The sequence below is a fragment of the Bubalus kerabau genome, chromosome 18, assembly GCF_029407905.1.
Source record: "Bubalus kerabau isolate K-KA32 ecotype Philippines breed swamp buffalo chromosome 18, PCC_UOA_SB_1v2, whole genome shotgun sequence".
Taxonomy (NCBI): domain Eukaryota; kingdom Metazoa; phylum Chordata; class Mammalia; order Artiodactyla; family Bovidae; genus Bubalus; species Bubalus kerabau.
The window spans coordinates 64,654,472-64,669,435 of record NC_073641.1 but is presented as its reverse complement, the minus strand read 5'-3'; the positions used below and the strand labels follow the sequence as shown (position 1 = coordinate 64,669,435).

Here is a 14,964-nt window from a genome sequence, read left to right as displayed (position 1 = left end):
GTTACACCATGTAGTGATATTTGCAACCAAATTTCCAAGGAAGGAAAGGAGGAAGTGGGGAACTCTGAAGATAGAGCTTAACTTTGGTGGTGAAATACCGAGGGATGAGGACTGAGGGGTTGCCCACTCCTGGGGGTCCACTTCCCCACTCCAGGACCACAGCCCCATCCCTGGGGACCCCTGTCCCAGCCCTCTGGGTACTTCGATACCACACAGCCGGCCTGGGATTAGAGGAGGGGAGGGTTAGCAAACTCATCTCTCTGCCTGGGCAGAGGGGGAGGGTCACTTCAACTTGTAAAAATCCCCTGACTTCATTTAGCCTCTGGAAACACCAAAAACAGCGGTCAGTCTTGAAAGGTGGAAATTTCCAGTGGGGATTTATGTAAATATAACTACTTAGAAAAGAAAAACCAAACTATGACCCAGGGTATTTTTGGCTTCAGAGAGAAAGCCCCGGACTACAGAAGGCCGATGCGCCCGGGTTCACTTTCGGCTCAAGGCTCGCTCGGGCGTCCATCTTTCCTGTCCGCAGCCCCACCCCGTCCTCCCGACCTCGGGGGTGCCAGGTTCCCGGTCAGCCCGGAGGACACTGGAGGCCCCGGGGATCACCACGGGCAGGTCGCACAGAACGCCAGGGCCACAGGATGCAGAGGCCTAGGCAGTTGGAACCTCACTCAGGCCCCCGCCAACCATCCCCGGTGGTGTCTTTGACCGCGTTCCCCACTGTGGCCCTCAGCCTGCCCGCCCAGGCCTGGAATCTTCTAGTTTGTCCCCAGCTCCAGCGGCCGCCCGGTTTTGTTCACCTTTGTGCCCCGAGGGCCTCTCAGGCGCTGGCACCGGGTAGGCACGCTGTCCAGAGCGGTGGAAATTAAAGAAGGAAAGGAGGGTGAGGAGACAGAAAGAAGCGCTGTTTCACCCATGGGCTCCGCGTCCGCCTCTGGACCTGAGGTTTCTGTCCAAGATGCGACGTCCCCCGACGGCCCCAACCTTCACGCCACATCTCCCCCATCCTAAAAGCTTTTTCCATGAGGATTTGGCCCACGGTCCCACGATGCGTCTTCCTGTAGGAGGCCTGAGGCTCCCCGCGGCGGGGCTTCACCCTCTGCGCTGGGACCGACGGGGCAGGGTGGGGGGGTAGGCCAGGCTCCGGCCGGGGTGGGGGGGACCGGGGTTGAGGGGGACGGTTCGGGGATGGGACCCTGGCCATCGCTGCGGGCCGACTCTGTGTTTGGCAAGCAGCAGCGGAGTCTGAGCCGGGTTGGTGGCTTCCGCCCGTGCATCCGTCTAGACTCCGCAGATAAAGGGACCCTGGCCAGGGGTGAGGGAGGGGGGTACCCTTCGGACCTGGAGCCGCCCCTTCCCACGCAAATGTCATTCCCCCAACCCCGGCGGCTCCAGGACAGCGGCTCCGAGGCGCTCGTTGAGAAGCCATCTGAAAGGGACCGCTGGCCCGGGTCCTCTCCCGGGTCCCCCGCCTCGCCTCGGCGTGGGATGTCCCCGGGGGCAGCCCGGAGCTCCCGGTTCAGAGGGGCAGGGTCCCCAGCTGGACACCATCTCCCACGCATCCACCCGTCCTCCGTGCCCAGGGCCTTCTTAACCCGGGAGCGAAGTTGGCCTCGGAGTCCAGACTCCCGGAAAAAATGCACAAACAGGCTGGGAGTCTCGGACGCTGAGAAACTGGACCCCCCAACCCCCTCCCCACCCCGCCACCCCAGCCCGCAGGCCTGACGCCCGGGGCGGCTCCGGGCCCAGGGATTTGGTGTTCCCGACGGCTCAGCCCGCTGCGTCCTCCGACCCCCACCTTCACCCTCATCCCGAGAGCAGGGGCGGGGCCACCAGCCACGAGGGCGTTCGGGTTCTTTAGTTGTCGCTTCTGGTTCTCCCGCGTGCGCATTTCTCAGCTCCTGGGCACAGCAGCCGGCTGCACTGAACCCGTGGGGCCGAGGCGCCCCCTGCTTGGCTCTTAACTTTTGCCAGGATCACGCCAGGTGGTGGTGGGCGGGGGGGGGGGGGCGGTGCGGCGCGGGACCCCGGGGCGCGCGCCTCTTCGGGCTCGGCCACCCCCGCCCGCTTCCCGCGCGGTCCGCGCCCGCCCGCGCCCGCCCGCGCCCGCCCGCCGCGCTCGGAAAGCCCCCGCGGCTCCTCCTACCCCCGAGGGGCTTTCTCCAGCCTCCGGTGACACGAGTCTTGGAGCGCGGCCGCCCGGCGCGCGTTTCCGCCGAGCTGGAGCGCGCAGAGCCCTCCTGCTTTTCTGGGGCCGCCGGGGACAAGGGGCGGTGACCTCGGTGCGCGCCCGGCGTCCCCGGCTCCCGGCCCGCTCCCCGGCCCCCCGGCCCGCGCCCCGGCCGCCGGCATGGTGCTGCTGGCCGGGCCCGGGCCGGAGGGCGGCGGGGCGCGCCGCGTGTCCCCAGAGCCACCGTCCTCACCCCGGGACGCGCAGGCCGGGGAGGACCCAGCTGACTACGAGGAGTACGAGGACTTCTCGAGTCTGCCCGACACCCGCAGCATCGCCTCGGACGACTCCTTCTACCCTTACGGAGATGAGGAGGAGTACAGCTCGGTGAGCGCGGAGAGCGCTCCGGAGGCTGTTCCGGAGGGCGTCCCGGAGGCGGCTACCCTCCTGCGCGCCGCCTGCGCCAACGACGTGGGGCTGCTGAGGGCGCTGGTGCGGCGGGGGCCCAGCGCCGAGGAGGTGCAGGAGACCGATCGCAACGGCCGGGTAAGAGCGCGCCCGCTCGGGGTTCGGGGCCCCTCCGCCCTCCTCGGCCCTGGCCCGGCGATGACTTTGCCGAGGCCGAGAGCGCCGTTTCCCGGCTCCGTGGGAGCGCGGCACGCCCGGCGCCCTGGGCGGCCTGCCCATCCCTGGCCGGATGGAGCCGCACAATTGCTCCGTGGTCACAGCGCCTCGGGAACCGTCGCCAGACCCACGCGCGTGCTCACCGCAGCCCCTTCTAGTTTCCCGCCCGCGGAGTCTAACGATGCTCCCCTGGGGCCCGCGCTGGGATCTGAGTTGGGGTGTCTCGCGGGTGCTTTCACTCCGGGTCCCCTCTGACCGTCAACCCTCCTCGCCTGCAGGGGAAACCCCTTCTGCAAAATGCCCCAGTCGCCCCCAGTGCCCCCAGGGTTCGGCCCTCTCGCTGCCCCAGCGCTTTGCCTTTCACGCCCGAGCGCGGATCGGCTTCTGCTCGCCTCCCAGTTTCGGAGTTGGTTCTGGGACCCCCTCCTTCCTCGCATCCCTCCCCCTGCCCAGGCGCGGCCGCGCCCGATGACCCACGCGGTGGCCGGCCAGCGCGATGTCCGACTGGGCTATCCTAACGGTCACCGCGGAGAGCCGAGGGCCATCGCGCGCCCCCCTCCCCTGGGCAGGTCCCTGCAGGGGAACACAGCCGGGTGGCAGGAGCACACCCGCAGGGCAGGCGGGCGTGGGGGTGGGGAGAAGCACGAGGGATCCATGAGTCATGACAAGACTCAGGGACGATGAGAAACACTGAGAAAAAAAAAGAAAGAAAAGTTGGCTCGAGAAGGACTGGCTCTCGGAACACAGCCCACCAAAGCCGCGGGAGGAGAAAAGCCTTGCAGGGTGAGCGCAGCGGCTAGGTGCCCGTGGTCGGTGCCCAGCGGACAGTGGCCGCGGTCTCCCTGCCTGTTACGGTCCCCGGGTCCCGCGGGATGGACAGTCCCTGCCTGGCGCGCAGCCGGAGAGAAGGTGCCTTTGCTGGGGAGGTCCCACACTGATGGGAAGAATGCGCGTCTCCTTGGAAACCGGGGGAGCCGGGTGCCTTTGGCTTATCGCGGGGGGTGGGGCTGTGGGGGCGGGGGTGTTCCTCCCCTGCCTGTGGTCTGGGCCCGGCTCTGGCAGACTGGAGCTCATGCAGGTATGGTCGAACTTGACACCGCAGTTGAACTTAGGGAGGGCTCTCCGCTTGGTGTAATGTGTCAGGTGGTGCTGGCCCCTAGATGTCGAAGGCTCCCAGAGCTGGAGAGGGGCCCGCGTGGGCAGCATCACCCCGGTGACCCTGGGACACCCCAGGGATGCCTGCACCCCAGCCCTCCCTCTGGCTGCCAGGCGGCCCCGGCTGACTGTGCAGCTCTGCTTTCGCTTTTACCAAGGTGACTTTACACAGATGTTCACAGGAGACCTCAGTTTCCTGAAGCAGGTAACTGGGGGCTGCCTTAAAGGAAGCCCCACAAGGGTCAGGAAGGGTCAGGGATGGGATGGATCTCTCCCCTGTTGGAGGCAGCTTGGGGTCTCCTGGGGCCTGGGTTGCCCAGCCCTCACTCTGGGCTCCATTAGGAGCACAGCTCCACTAGGCTGTGCTTTGTTGTGTTTCCTTTGAGGGCAAAAAATAAAAGTTGGAAAGCAGCTGTACCGGAGACCACTGAGGACAACGTGGACCATCCCCAAGGGGCTTGGGTCTGTCGTACTGAGTTTTGCGGCCTCTTGTGAAAGCCTCGAGGGCTTCCCTGATAGCTCAGTTGGTAAGAATCCACCTGCAATGCAGGATACCAGGGTTCGATTCCTGTGTCGATGAGATCCCTTGGAGAAGGGAAAGGCTACCCACTCCAGTATTGGGTTTCCCTTGTGGCTCAGCTGGTAAAGAATCCGCCTGCAGTGCGGGAGACCTGCGTTCGATCCCTGGCTTGGGAAGATTCCCTGGAGAAAGGAAAGGCTACCCACTCCAGTATTCTGGCCTGGAGAATTCCAGGGACTGTATAGTCCATTGGGTTGCAAAGAGTCGGATGCGACTGAGCAACTTTCACTGTGAAAGCCTCTCCCTCAGTGCAGAGTCAGGGGTGGCCAGCTCCGGTCTCTGCCTCAGTTTCCCCACTGTGATGTGGGGCTGATCCCTAGCGCACAGCTCTCGGACGTGGCCGCGTTTACTGTCTTGTCCTGTTTTTCACTCACCTACCTTCTCCATGCTCAGAAGAGACATCTTCCAGGTTTTTTTTTTTCTTGGGATCAGGCAAAGCTATTTTTCTTTGTGCTTTCCCCCTTGATTACAGAGTCTCCCTTCATTTTTCCGCTCTGAGCCTCCTCTCTGCTCCCCACCAAATCAGGATGGAGAAACGGCCCACAGCCCATCAATGACAAAGGCCCACAGCCCATCAAGCCCTTTTATCTTCTGATCAGAAGGAGCGGGTCCTGTGTTCTGGGCTTTGAGGGAGTGAGGCGAGAGCTTCTGTTCTTCCTGGTGGCTTCTTGATCTTGTTATCAAACAGCCTCTGTCTTTCTGAAGCACTTTGAAAGAATGCGGTGTCACAAGGACCAAAACACAACCCTGTAGCAGATGGGGTAGTGAGTCACTGATGAGCGTTCACTGCAGACCCACTGTGTGCCAGGCACGAGTGGGCACTGCAGGGTCTCCTGAATTAAAGGGTCTCTGCCTTGAGAGTCTTCACCTTTTAATTGAGGAAGAACTCAGAGTGATAGTACCCAGTGCTTAGACGATAATAATAGTACCCAGTGCTTAGAGAGCAATAATACCCAGTGTTTAGAGAGTAATAGCACCCAGTGCTTAGAGAGTAATAACGCCCAGTGCTTAGAGAGTAATAGTGCCCAGTGCTTAGAGAGTACTAGTGCCCAGTGCTTAGAGGGTAATAGCACCCAGTGCTTATAGCCAGAGGCAGGATGTGAGAGGAGCTCTATAGCAGTGCAGAGCAAATGTCTTGGAAGCCGGGACGTGAGGACAATCAGGGAAGCCCAGTGAAGGGCGACTTTTGGAGGTGTTGGTGGGAGGACCTTCCAGGCAGGCAGATGGCTCCAAGGCGGTGGTCGGTCACGGTGCGGGACAATGTGGTCGCTGAAGCCAGAGGGGCTTTCCAGGGCTGGCTGCTGAGGGGCTGGCCTGGAGCTGCTGGTTAAGAAATGGGAAGCTGGGAAATCTGGTTTCACCATGCAGGTATCCGGCCTCGGGCCCGTGATATCCCTCCACACATGGCCACACCACTCGGCCGCTCACAGCCTTCAGCTTCAGGTCTTCAGGGCGTCTCCTCAGGGAAGTCTTTCCTCCCATCCCCAGCCAAGCCAGCAGCTCCTGGAGCCAAGGGAGGACAGTCCGGGTGTTCAGCAATTGAGGGCTGCAGTGGTAGGTAGGGTGGTCATTCGAGAGAACTGGTGACGTTCTAGCAAAGACGTAGAGAAGAGGGCTTCCTTGGTGGCTTGGGGGTCAAGAATCCCCCTGCCGATGCAGGGGACACGGGCTGATCCTGGCCCGGGAAGATTCCGTATGTCACGGGGAAGCTAAGCTCATGTGCCACAGTGCTGAAGCCCGAGCACCCTAGAGCCTGTGCTGTGCAACACGAGGAGCCACCTCAGTGAGAAGCCTGCGCGCTGCAAGTAGGGAAAGCCTGATCGTAGCCATGAAGACCCAGCACAGCCAAAAAAAAAAAAAACAACAACCCGAGTCACATTATTTAAAACGAAAAGATGCAGAGAAGAAAACTCGGAAAGAGCACTTCAGGAAGAGGGCACAGCAAATGCACAGGTCCTGAGGCAGGAGCTGTTCAGGGGCTGGTCTGTGATCAGTAGCAGTAAAAAGCTTATGGAAAGTCTGAGCGTTTTTGCTGGAGGACAAGGGGAATTGCATTAACTAGCAGACTACTCAGGCCTTCCTGGTGAGTCAGCGGTAAAGAATCCACCTGCTGATGCAGGAGCCGATGGTTCCATCCCTGGACTGGGAAGATCCCTCAGAGAAGGAAATGACTACCCCCTCCAGCATTCTTGCCTGGGAAATCCCACAGACAGAGGAACTTGGCAGGCTGCAGTCCATGGGGTCACAGAGTTGGAATAAGTTACTCAGTGATATCTGAGTGACTAGATAACAACAACTGAACTGCTCACAGGCTGCAGATAGCAGCTTCCCAGAAGGAAAATGTCTGTAAAGGCTTTTTAGGGGTTGTGTTTATTGAACTGTTGATCTCTGGTCCATTAAGAAGAGAGTTTGCCGAGATGAGTAAGGTTTCATTTGGCTGGAGTTAACTAAGGATCAGACTTGTTTTGTTTAAGAAGGTGTGTTCTGGGGACTTTGCTGGTGGTCCAGTGGCTAAGACTCCAGGTTTCCAATGCAAGGGATAAGGGCTTGATCCCTGGCCAGGGAACTAGATCCCCTGTGCTACGCTGCATGGCCAAGAAAAAAAAAAAAGGTCTGTTGTTTCCTGGCTCCTGAGATCGGTAGAATTTTGGACCTGGCTCAGCAGAGTCTCCTTCTAAAATATTTATTGTTCTAAAAGGATTGCATAACTAAATATGCAACATGTAAATATTTGTCAAACAATCCTTCAGAAGTATTCAGAGTGTGCTCTGCTGTCTTGTAGATTTATGCTTGTTTTGTTCCCGCTGACTCGGGGACAGTTCTCCTTGTTAATTCTTCACTTCTCTCCTGAGGTAAGGCCCTGACAACTCTGCAGGGAGGACTGCAACCAAAGGAAATGTTTGTGCTGTGTTCATTGTTACAGAACGGCGGTTTGAATGTCAGACAGCTCTTGAACCAACTTAGGCCCAATGCTGCTACCTTGAAAATATTGTACTCCTTCCTTTAAAAAAAAATAATTAAATTTATTCTGGTCATGCCACGTGGCTTATCAGAACTTAGTTCCGTGGCCAGAGATTAAACCCGGGTCCTCAGCAGTGGAAGCAGAAGCCTTAACCCCTGGACCACCAGGGAAGTCCCCCTCCTCTCTTAATGGGATTCTTCTCTCACATGTTTACGTTCCAGTTCCTCTTGCTGAAATGTTTCAAAGACCGCTTCACCCATTTCCTCACTTGGCTCAGGAATGGCTGCGGTCACTATCTGCGTGATTTTGGAGGCCAAGAAAATAAAATCTCTAACTGTTTCCATTGTTTTCCCATCTATTTGCCATGAAGTGATGGGACCAGATGCCATGATCTTAGTTTTTTGTATGTTGAGTTTTAAGCCAGCTTTTTCACTCTCCTCTTTCATCTTCATCAAGAGTCTCTTTAGTTCTTCACTTTTCTGCCATAAGAGTGGTGTCTTCTGCATATCTGAGGTTATTGATTTTTCTCCCAGCAATCTTGATTCCAGCTTGTGCTTCATCCAGCCTGGCATTTTTCATGATGTACTCTGCATATAAGTTAAATAAACGGAGTGACAATATACAGCCTTGATGTATTCCTTTCCCAATTTGGAACCAGTCTGTTGTTCCTTGTCCAGTTCTAACCGTAGCTTCTTGACCTGCATACAGATTTCTCAGGAGGCAGGTCAGGTGGTCTGGTATTCCCATCTCTTGAAGAATTTTCCACAGTTTATTGTGATCCACACAGTCAAAGGCTTTGGCATAGTCAATAAAGCAGACGTAGGTGTTTTTCTGGAATTCTCTTGCTTTTTCAATGCTCCAGCAGATGTTGGCAACTTGATCTCTGGTTCCTCTGTCTTTTCTAAAACCAGCTTGAACATCTGGAAGTTCACGGTTCACGTATTGCTGAAACCTGGCTTGGAGAATTTTGAGCATTATTTTACTAGCGTGTGAGATGAGAGCAATTGTGCTGTAGTTTGAACATTCTTTGGCATTGCCTTTCTTTGGGATTGGAATGAAAACTGACCTTTTCCAGTCCTGTAGCCACTGCTGAGTTTTCCAAATTGAGTGCAGCACTTTCACAGAATCATCTTTGAGGATTTGAAATAGCTCAACTGGAATTCCATCACCTCCAGTAGCTTTGCTCATAGTGATGCTTCCTAAGGCCCACTTGACTTCGCATTCCAGGATGTCTGGTTCTAGGTGAGTGATCACACCATCGTGATTATCTGGGTCGTGAAGATCTTTTTTGTATAGTTCTGTGTATTCTTGCCACCTCTTCTTAATATCTTCTGCTTCTGTCTGTCCTTTTTTGTGCCCATCTTTGCATGGAATGTTCCCTTGGTATTTCTAATTTTCTTGAAGAGATCTCTAGTCTTTCCCCATTCTATTGTTTTCCTCTACTTCTTTGCATTGATCACTGAGGAAGTGATATATTTTTAAAATGTTTATTTATTTGGCTGGGCTAGGTCTTAGTTGCAGCATGTAGAATCGAGTTCCCTGACCAGGAATCCAACCTGTGCTCCTTGCAGTGGAAGCACAGAGTCTAAACCACTAGACCGCCAAGTGGGTCCCCCATTTCCTTCATTTTCTGGTTAAAAAAGGACAGGACTTCCCTGACAGTCCAGTGCTTAAGACTTCATGCTTCCACTGCAGGGGGCAAGGTTTGATCCTTGGTTGGGGAACTAAGATTTCACATTCTGTGAGGTGTGGGGAAAAAACACAAAGTGGGAGGAAAAAAAAAAGGACACAATTTTTTAAAGAATAATTTTAGGTTCACAGCAAAATTGAGGGGAAGGAGCAGAGATTTCCCTTATATCCTCTACTCTCCCGAGGCACATCCGCCTGACCCCATTGCCGACATCCCCCACCAGAGTGGTACGTTTGCTGCAGCTGATGAAGTTACACTGATCCATCACAATCAGCCAAACTCCACAGTTTACCTTGGTTACCCTTGGTGTTGGACACTGTATTGTTGTTTCATTTCTGTGTCATGTTCGACTCTTTTGGGACCCCATGAGCTGGATGTAGCCCGCCAGGCTTCTCTGTCCATGGGATTTCCCAGGCAAGAATACTGGAGGGGGTTGCCATTATGTGGGTTTGGACAGATGTGTAATGACTCATATTCACCACTGTAGTACCATAAAGTGTCCCTTGTGTTCTTCATGTAAGTGTATCAGTTATCTATGGCCACAGCAATGCTGCATAACAAATAACTGAAACCTTAGGGGTGTACACACCAGTCACATGTTGCTGAGGGTGGCCCAGCCCAGCCCATCTCAGCTGGATATGCTTTTAGCTGGGGGTTGGCTGCAGATGGCAGGATGGGGACGGTCTTGGCTGGGGTGGCTGGTCTTGGTCTGTGTGGTTTCTCCTCCTGCAGCAGGCTGGTCTGGGCCTGTTCTCTGAGGCAGGGGCAGAGTTGCCAGGGAGCCAGCAGAGCAAGAAAGGTTCAGCGTCAGTTCTGCTGAAGCAGGTTACAAAGCCAAGCATGGATTTACCCTCTAAGTGTGAACTTGCTTTTGCTTGTAGTCGATGCCGTTCACTAACTCTCAGCATTTCTGTTTATTTAAAATTTATCTTTATTGAGGAATATTTCAGATAGGTGCCTGAGGAGAAGGTATCAAGAACCTCCCATGTCCTAACCGTCCAGCCTCAGTGAGTATTAGCTCCTGAAGGCCTGTTTTAATTTTGATGGACAGGATTATATTTAATGCTGCTTTTGGTGTGTGTGTGTGTGTGTATAGGTTTCAGAAACCTAGGAGAAGCATTATCAGGGAGTCTTGAAGCCGGGATGGATTTTGGAGCTTGGTGGTCCCTATCATTTTTTAGTAGAAGAAAGTGGGGCTCAGGGAAGAGGACCTGTAGATATGTCAGGAGAGCTGGGTTCTAGAATGACCTGGCAGCTGTTCATGGCCTGCCTTTTGACCCCTGTGAGCCTCCCCAAGGGGTTTCTGAGCCTTCCACCTTTGCCTCCTGGCTGCACTTGAGGAATGGGCTACCCAGAAATTCTGTGTGCTGATTTTATACTGTTGATTTCTTTTCCAACCTATGTTTGTAAAGGAAGACTAAGACAGAGGTGTTATAAAAATCTAAAGCAGTAAGAGGGTTTAGAAATTCTTTTGGAATCTCATTTATTTGCCCAACCTTCATGTCAATATGATAAGTGAGCTATTAGTTAAAACTATTTTGAATGACAACTTCTAGTAGATATGGCTACAGTATAGGGAAGGCTTTACAGTATAGGGAAAGCTTTAAGTGTGATTTAACTAATTTTAAGTTACTAAAATTCAATTCCTCTGACCAGACCTTTAGGTCAGTAACTGATGGTTATAGGATTATTCTGATTTTCTCTTTCTTCCTGAATCCATTATGATAATCTCTGTTTTTCTAGGAAGCTGTTCCATTTTTTTCTCCTAAGTTTTAAAGGTTAGTAGTATGAGCTTTTTACAGAATTCTCTTTTTAATCTCTGCTATAACATATTATATCCTGTCTTTTTGCATTTTTTGCATTTAAGCTGTTTCTCTCTTGTGGTGTTGCTTAGTCAGTCGCGTCCGACTTTGTCTCTTCAAAAATATTTTATTGTCTTTTCAGAGAATCAACTTTTGTTCTGGATCTGTTTCCTTGTTCGCTGTTTCATTAATTTCTGCTTTCCCTTTTATTATTTCCTTCCTTCAGCTTTATTCTACATATAACTTTCAAAGTATCACTTTCATTCCCCCCCCCCCAAGTTTTGGTATGTAACATTTTATTATTGTTAGGTTCTCATTTATATTAATGATTTCCTCTTTTTTTTTTGACCTAGAAGTTATTTAGAATGGTATTTAATTTTTTAAATATATATTGTTAGGCTTTATATAAAATAACCTTTGAAGCCTGATTCAAAGACTATGGTCTGTGTGATACTCTGAAAATTTTTGAGACTGACTTTATAGCCTATTGGGCCAGTAATTCTAAATCATAATGAAAGTCGATCAGTCATGTTCGACTCTTTGCGACCTCATGGACTATACAGTCCATGGAATTCTCCAGGCCACAATACTGGAGTAGGTAGCCTTTCCCTTCTCCAGTGGATCTTCCCAACCCAGGGATTGAACCCAGCTCTCCCATATTGCAGGCGGATTCTTTACCAGCTGAGCCACAAGGGAAGCCCAAGAATACTGGAGTGGGTAGCCTATCCCTTCTTTAGCAGATCTTCCCGACCCAGGAATCAAACTGGGGGTCTCCTGCATTGCAGGTGGATTCTTTACCAACTGAGCTATGAGGGAAGCCCCAACTATCTAAATCATAACCATGTGATATTTTATAATTTCTCCAAATTAAGTCAAAATAATTCCATATGTAAAAATATATATAATTTCCTTTAATTAAAAGAAATAAGAGGGATGTAGAGAAGTTGTTAAACTATGTGAACAAAGGAAATATGTGAACAAAGGAAATATTCATTCTAGATGGTTGGGAAGTAATTCTTTTAGACAGTTGGTAGAATAATGGTGTATGTATGGCGTGTGTGTGTGTTTATGAGTTCAGATTTTATGATGAAGTAGGATATTAAAAATCCTTGTTGTCACTCTGTGTGTGTGTACAAAAAGAATAGAGACTATTTTTTAATGGTATTTCTGAATTTTAAAGACAGTTGAAGGTGGCATTTACTTATTTCTACTAAGTCAGAGACACGGAAATGAAGCGAGACGTGAAATCCCGAGTGCCAGTTGGGTAGGTGGCAGAATTGGATTGGAAGAGTAGGATTTGAGAGCAATTTCCATGTATCAGAAAAGCAGTGTATGCTTCTAAAGGCATATCGATGTCAGCTCCGAATGAGTTCAGATCCAGGGCAGGCATGTGATGGGTAGGGGGAGATGAAGGAATCAAGCCTTTCCCTCTGGCTTCTGTTTCTGAAATGTAGCTGGCTCATGGGCGAGAGGTCTCACGGACATCCCAGCGGAGAGAGGTGTGGAGGCGAGGCCAGGGGAGAGGCAGGACCTCTGCTCAGGGCTGGTGCCCGCCAGTAAAGGGTGTCACATTTGTAGCAGCACACTTGCTGGGATAAGGAAAGACACGTGAATTCAGTTGAAAAATGAAGGGCTTCCCTGGAGGCTCAGTGGTAAAGAATCCGCCTGCCAGTGCAGGAGACATGGATTCGATCACTGATCTGGGAAGCCCCCACATGCCTCGGGGCACCTAAGCCTGTGAGCCCCGAGGGTTGAGCTTGTTTCCTAGAGCCCATGCTCTGCAGCAAGAGGGCAGCGAGAAGCCTGTGCCCCACAACCAGAGAGGAGCTCCTGCCTGCTTCAGCTGGGGAAAAGCCCACGCAGCAGTGGAGGCCCAGCACAGCTGAAGAAATGAATAAAGGAAGGAAGGAAGGAAGATGGAGAAATCAGGCTGAGTGGAAAAAAAAAAAATCTCTAAGGATTATATGCCATGTGGTTCTATTTACGTAATCTTCCCGAAGTAATGCAGTTGTAGAGATGAGACCTTCTCTTGGGCTTCCCTGGTGGCTCAGCTGGTAAAGAATCCTCCTGCAATGTGGGAAACCTGGGTTTGATCCATGGTTTGGGAAGATCCCCTGGAGAAGAGAAAGGTTACCCACTCCAGTATTGTGGCCTGGAGAATTACATGGACTGTGTAGTCCAAGGGGTCGCAAAAAGTCGGACACAACTGAGCGACTTTCACTTTCAGAGATGGAGAACAGACTGGGGGTTGCTGGGTTAGGGCTCTACGGGGAGGAGTGGATGGTACTCTGGCTGGGGCAGGCCTGCTTCTAGATCGTGGTGGTGGTTACCTGGAGCTGCACGAGGGTTACAATGGCAGAGGACCACACATACAGACACACACACACACACACCAGGGAGCCCTGAACAAGCTCTGTGGAATACAGCAGTGCCCCTTTCATGATGCTCTTGCACTGTACTTATGCAAGATGTCGATACTGGGGAGACAGGCTGAAGGGGTGGTTTCGTGTCAGTTGACCACTATTTCAAAATCAAAAATTTAGTACAAATGAGGGGAGGTATGCGTTGCCTTTTATCTGCAGCCCTACCACATGAATAGACTGGATTTTGGAAGCTAAAGCAAGATCAGATATGGTTAATATGGGGAGATGGGACTGATGGGAATATTGGGTGTTTGTATGTTGCTACTCAAGTGTGGTTCAATGAGGTGCTCATCTAGGGTTTCTCCCCAAATGCAGGATTGCAGGCCCTCCCTAGATATACAGAACCAGAGTCTGCGCTCTTGGTGATGGGCATGTTCACTTGTGGAAAGAGCTATGGAACTTTATTCTGAGAGGAGAAAGCAAGTGTGGTGGCCAAAGATGGTAGCCTTAGGTTGGTCACATGACCTGGACAAGTCACATGGTCTTCCCAGCCTCAGTTTCCTCTAGATGCCCATCTAGAAAAGGGGGTGCTTTTTATGAGGCTTACAATAACCTCATGGAAGTTCTAGGCAGAATAAATCAGTGACTTAGGCATAACAGGGGATGCTCATTGAGGGCAGCTGTTGTTTCTGTGGGTGAATTAACCTCAAGATGGGTTTCTAGTCCTGCAGCTTCAATTTCGGCCAAGGGAAAAGGTGGGAGCAAATTAAACATCTAGCCAAAGAGGAGCGGTCAAGCCAATAGTGTGTCTGTCACTTGGTAAGGGCCCGTTTGTAAATGTAAACGTTAGTTCAGAGGGTAGATCTCGGGTTATGCATTCGTACCATGAGGACAGTGGCGGGTGGGGCCATGGGTGCAGGTGAAGCAAGGTGGGGGAGGGCAGGGGACTGGGACCCCATCTCGGGAGCACCTTTGACTGTGGGCGGTGGCGGTGGTAGCTTGAAGGAGAATGGGCAGAGTCCAAACTCATTTCCTGTGAGTTCATGGTCATGCAGAGCCCTGGCTGGGAGCCCTGGTACATCCTGGGACTCTCAGTGCCTGACCCAGTTGTGACATTCTGCTGTGAACAAGCAGCTGCGGTGGGTTCCTGAAGTCCCCTTCCACTTCTGTTTCACCTCCCGGGCATCCCCAAGGACCTGGCCCTGCCTGCTCCGGGCAGGAGGGTCAGGCTGCATTGCTTCCTTCTAGACCTTCCAGCCTTTGTATTTGGAAACACAGTGGTCATGTGCTAAAAATAGCAGCAGTGACATAGCCGCCTGGATGGTTTTGTGGATCTGTGAGTCGGGCGTTTTTTCCTTGGTCATAGGAAATGGGTGGGTTTCTAGGAAATGAATTCTGTGTACTGTAGCTCCGGGATGGTCCGACGGCTGACCAGGGCGAGGAGTCCTGGTATCACCCAGAGACGCTCCTGCCTGCTGACCATCTTGTTTCAGAGGACCAGTTCTTTGGGGAGCCTGTGCTTCCGCAGTGCAAAGGGACATGGAGGACGCCATGAAGCAGGGGAGGGAGTGACTGATGCCTCATTACCCACAGGCCCAACTCTGTTGAGGGGTGC

At 52.7% G+C, this 14,964-nt stretch overlaps 1 protein-coding gene across 1 annotated transcript in view; it reads left to right on the top strand.

Moving 5' to 3' along the window:
- Window positions 1-2,004: 2,004 nt before the first annotated feature.
- ANKRD33B (ankyrin repeat domain 33B) overlaps window positions 2,005-14,964 on the top strand; it is a 100,900-nt gene continuing 87,940 nt past the window's right edge. The window contains exon 1 of the mRNA XM_055555161.1: window positions 2,005-2,719. Within this exon, the coding sequence (XP_055411136.1) occupies window positions 2,354-2,719 (366 nt within the window). The 5' untranslated portion in view covers window positions 2,005-2,353. The remainder of the gene's footprint in view (window positions 2,720-14,964) is intronic.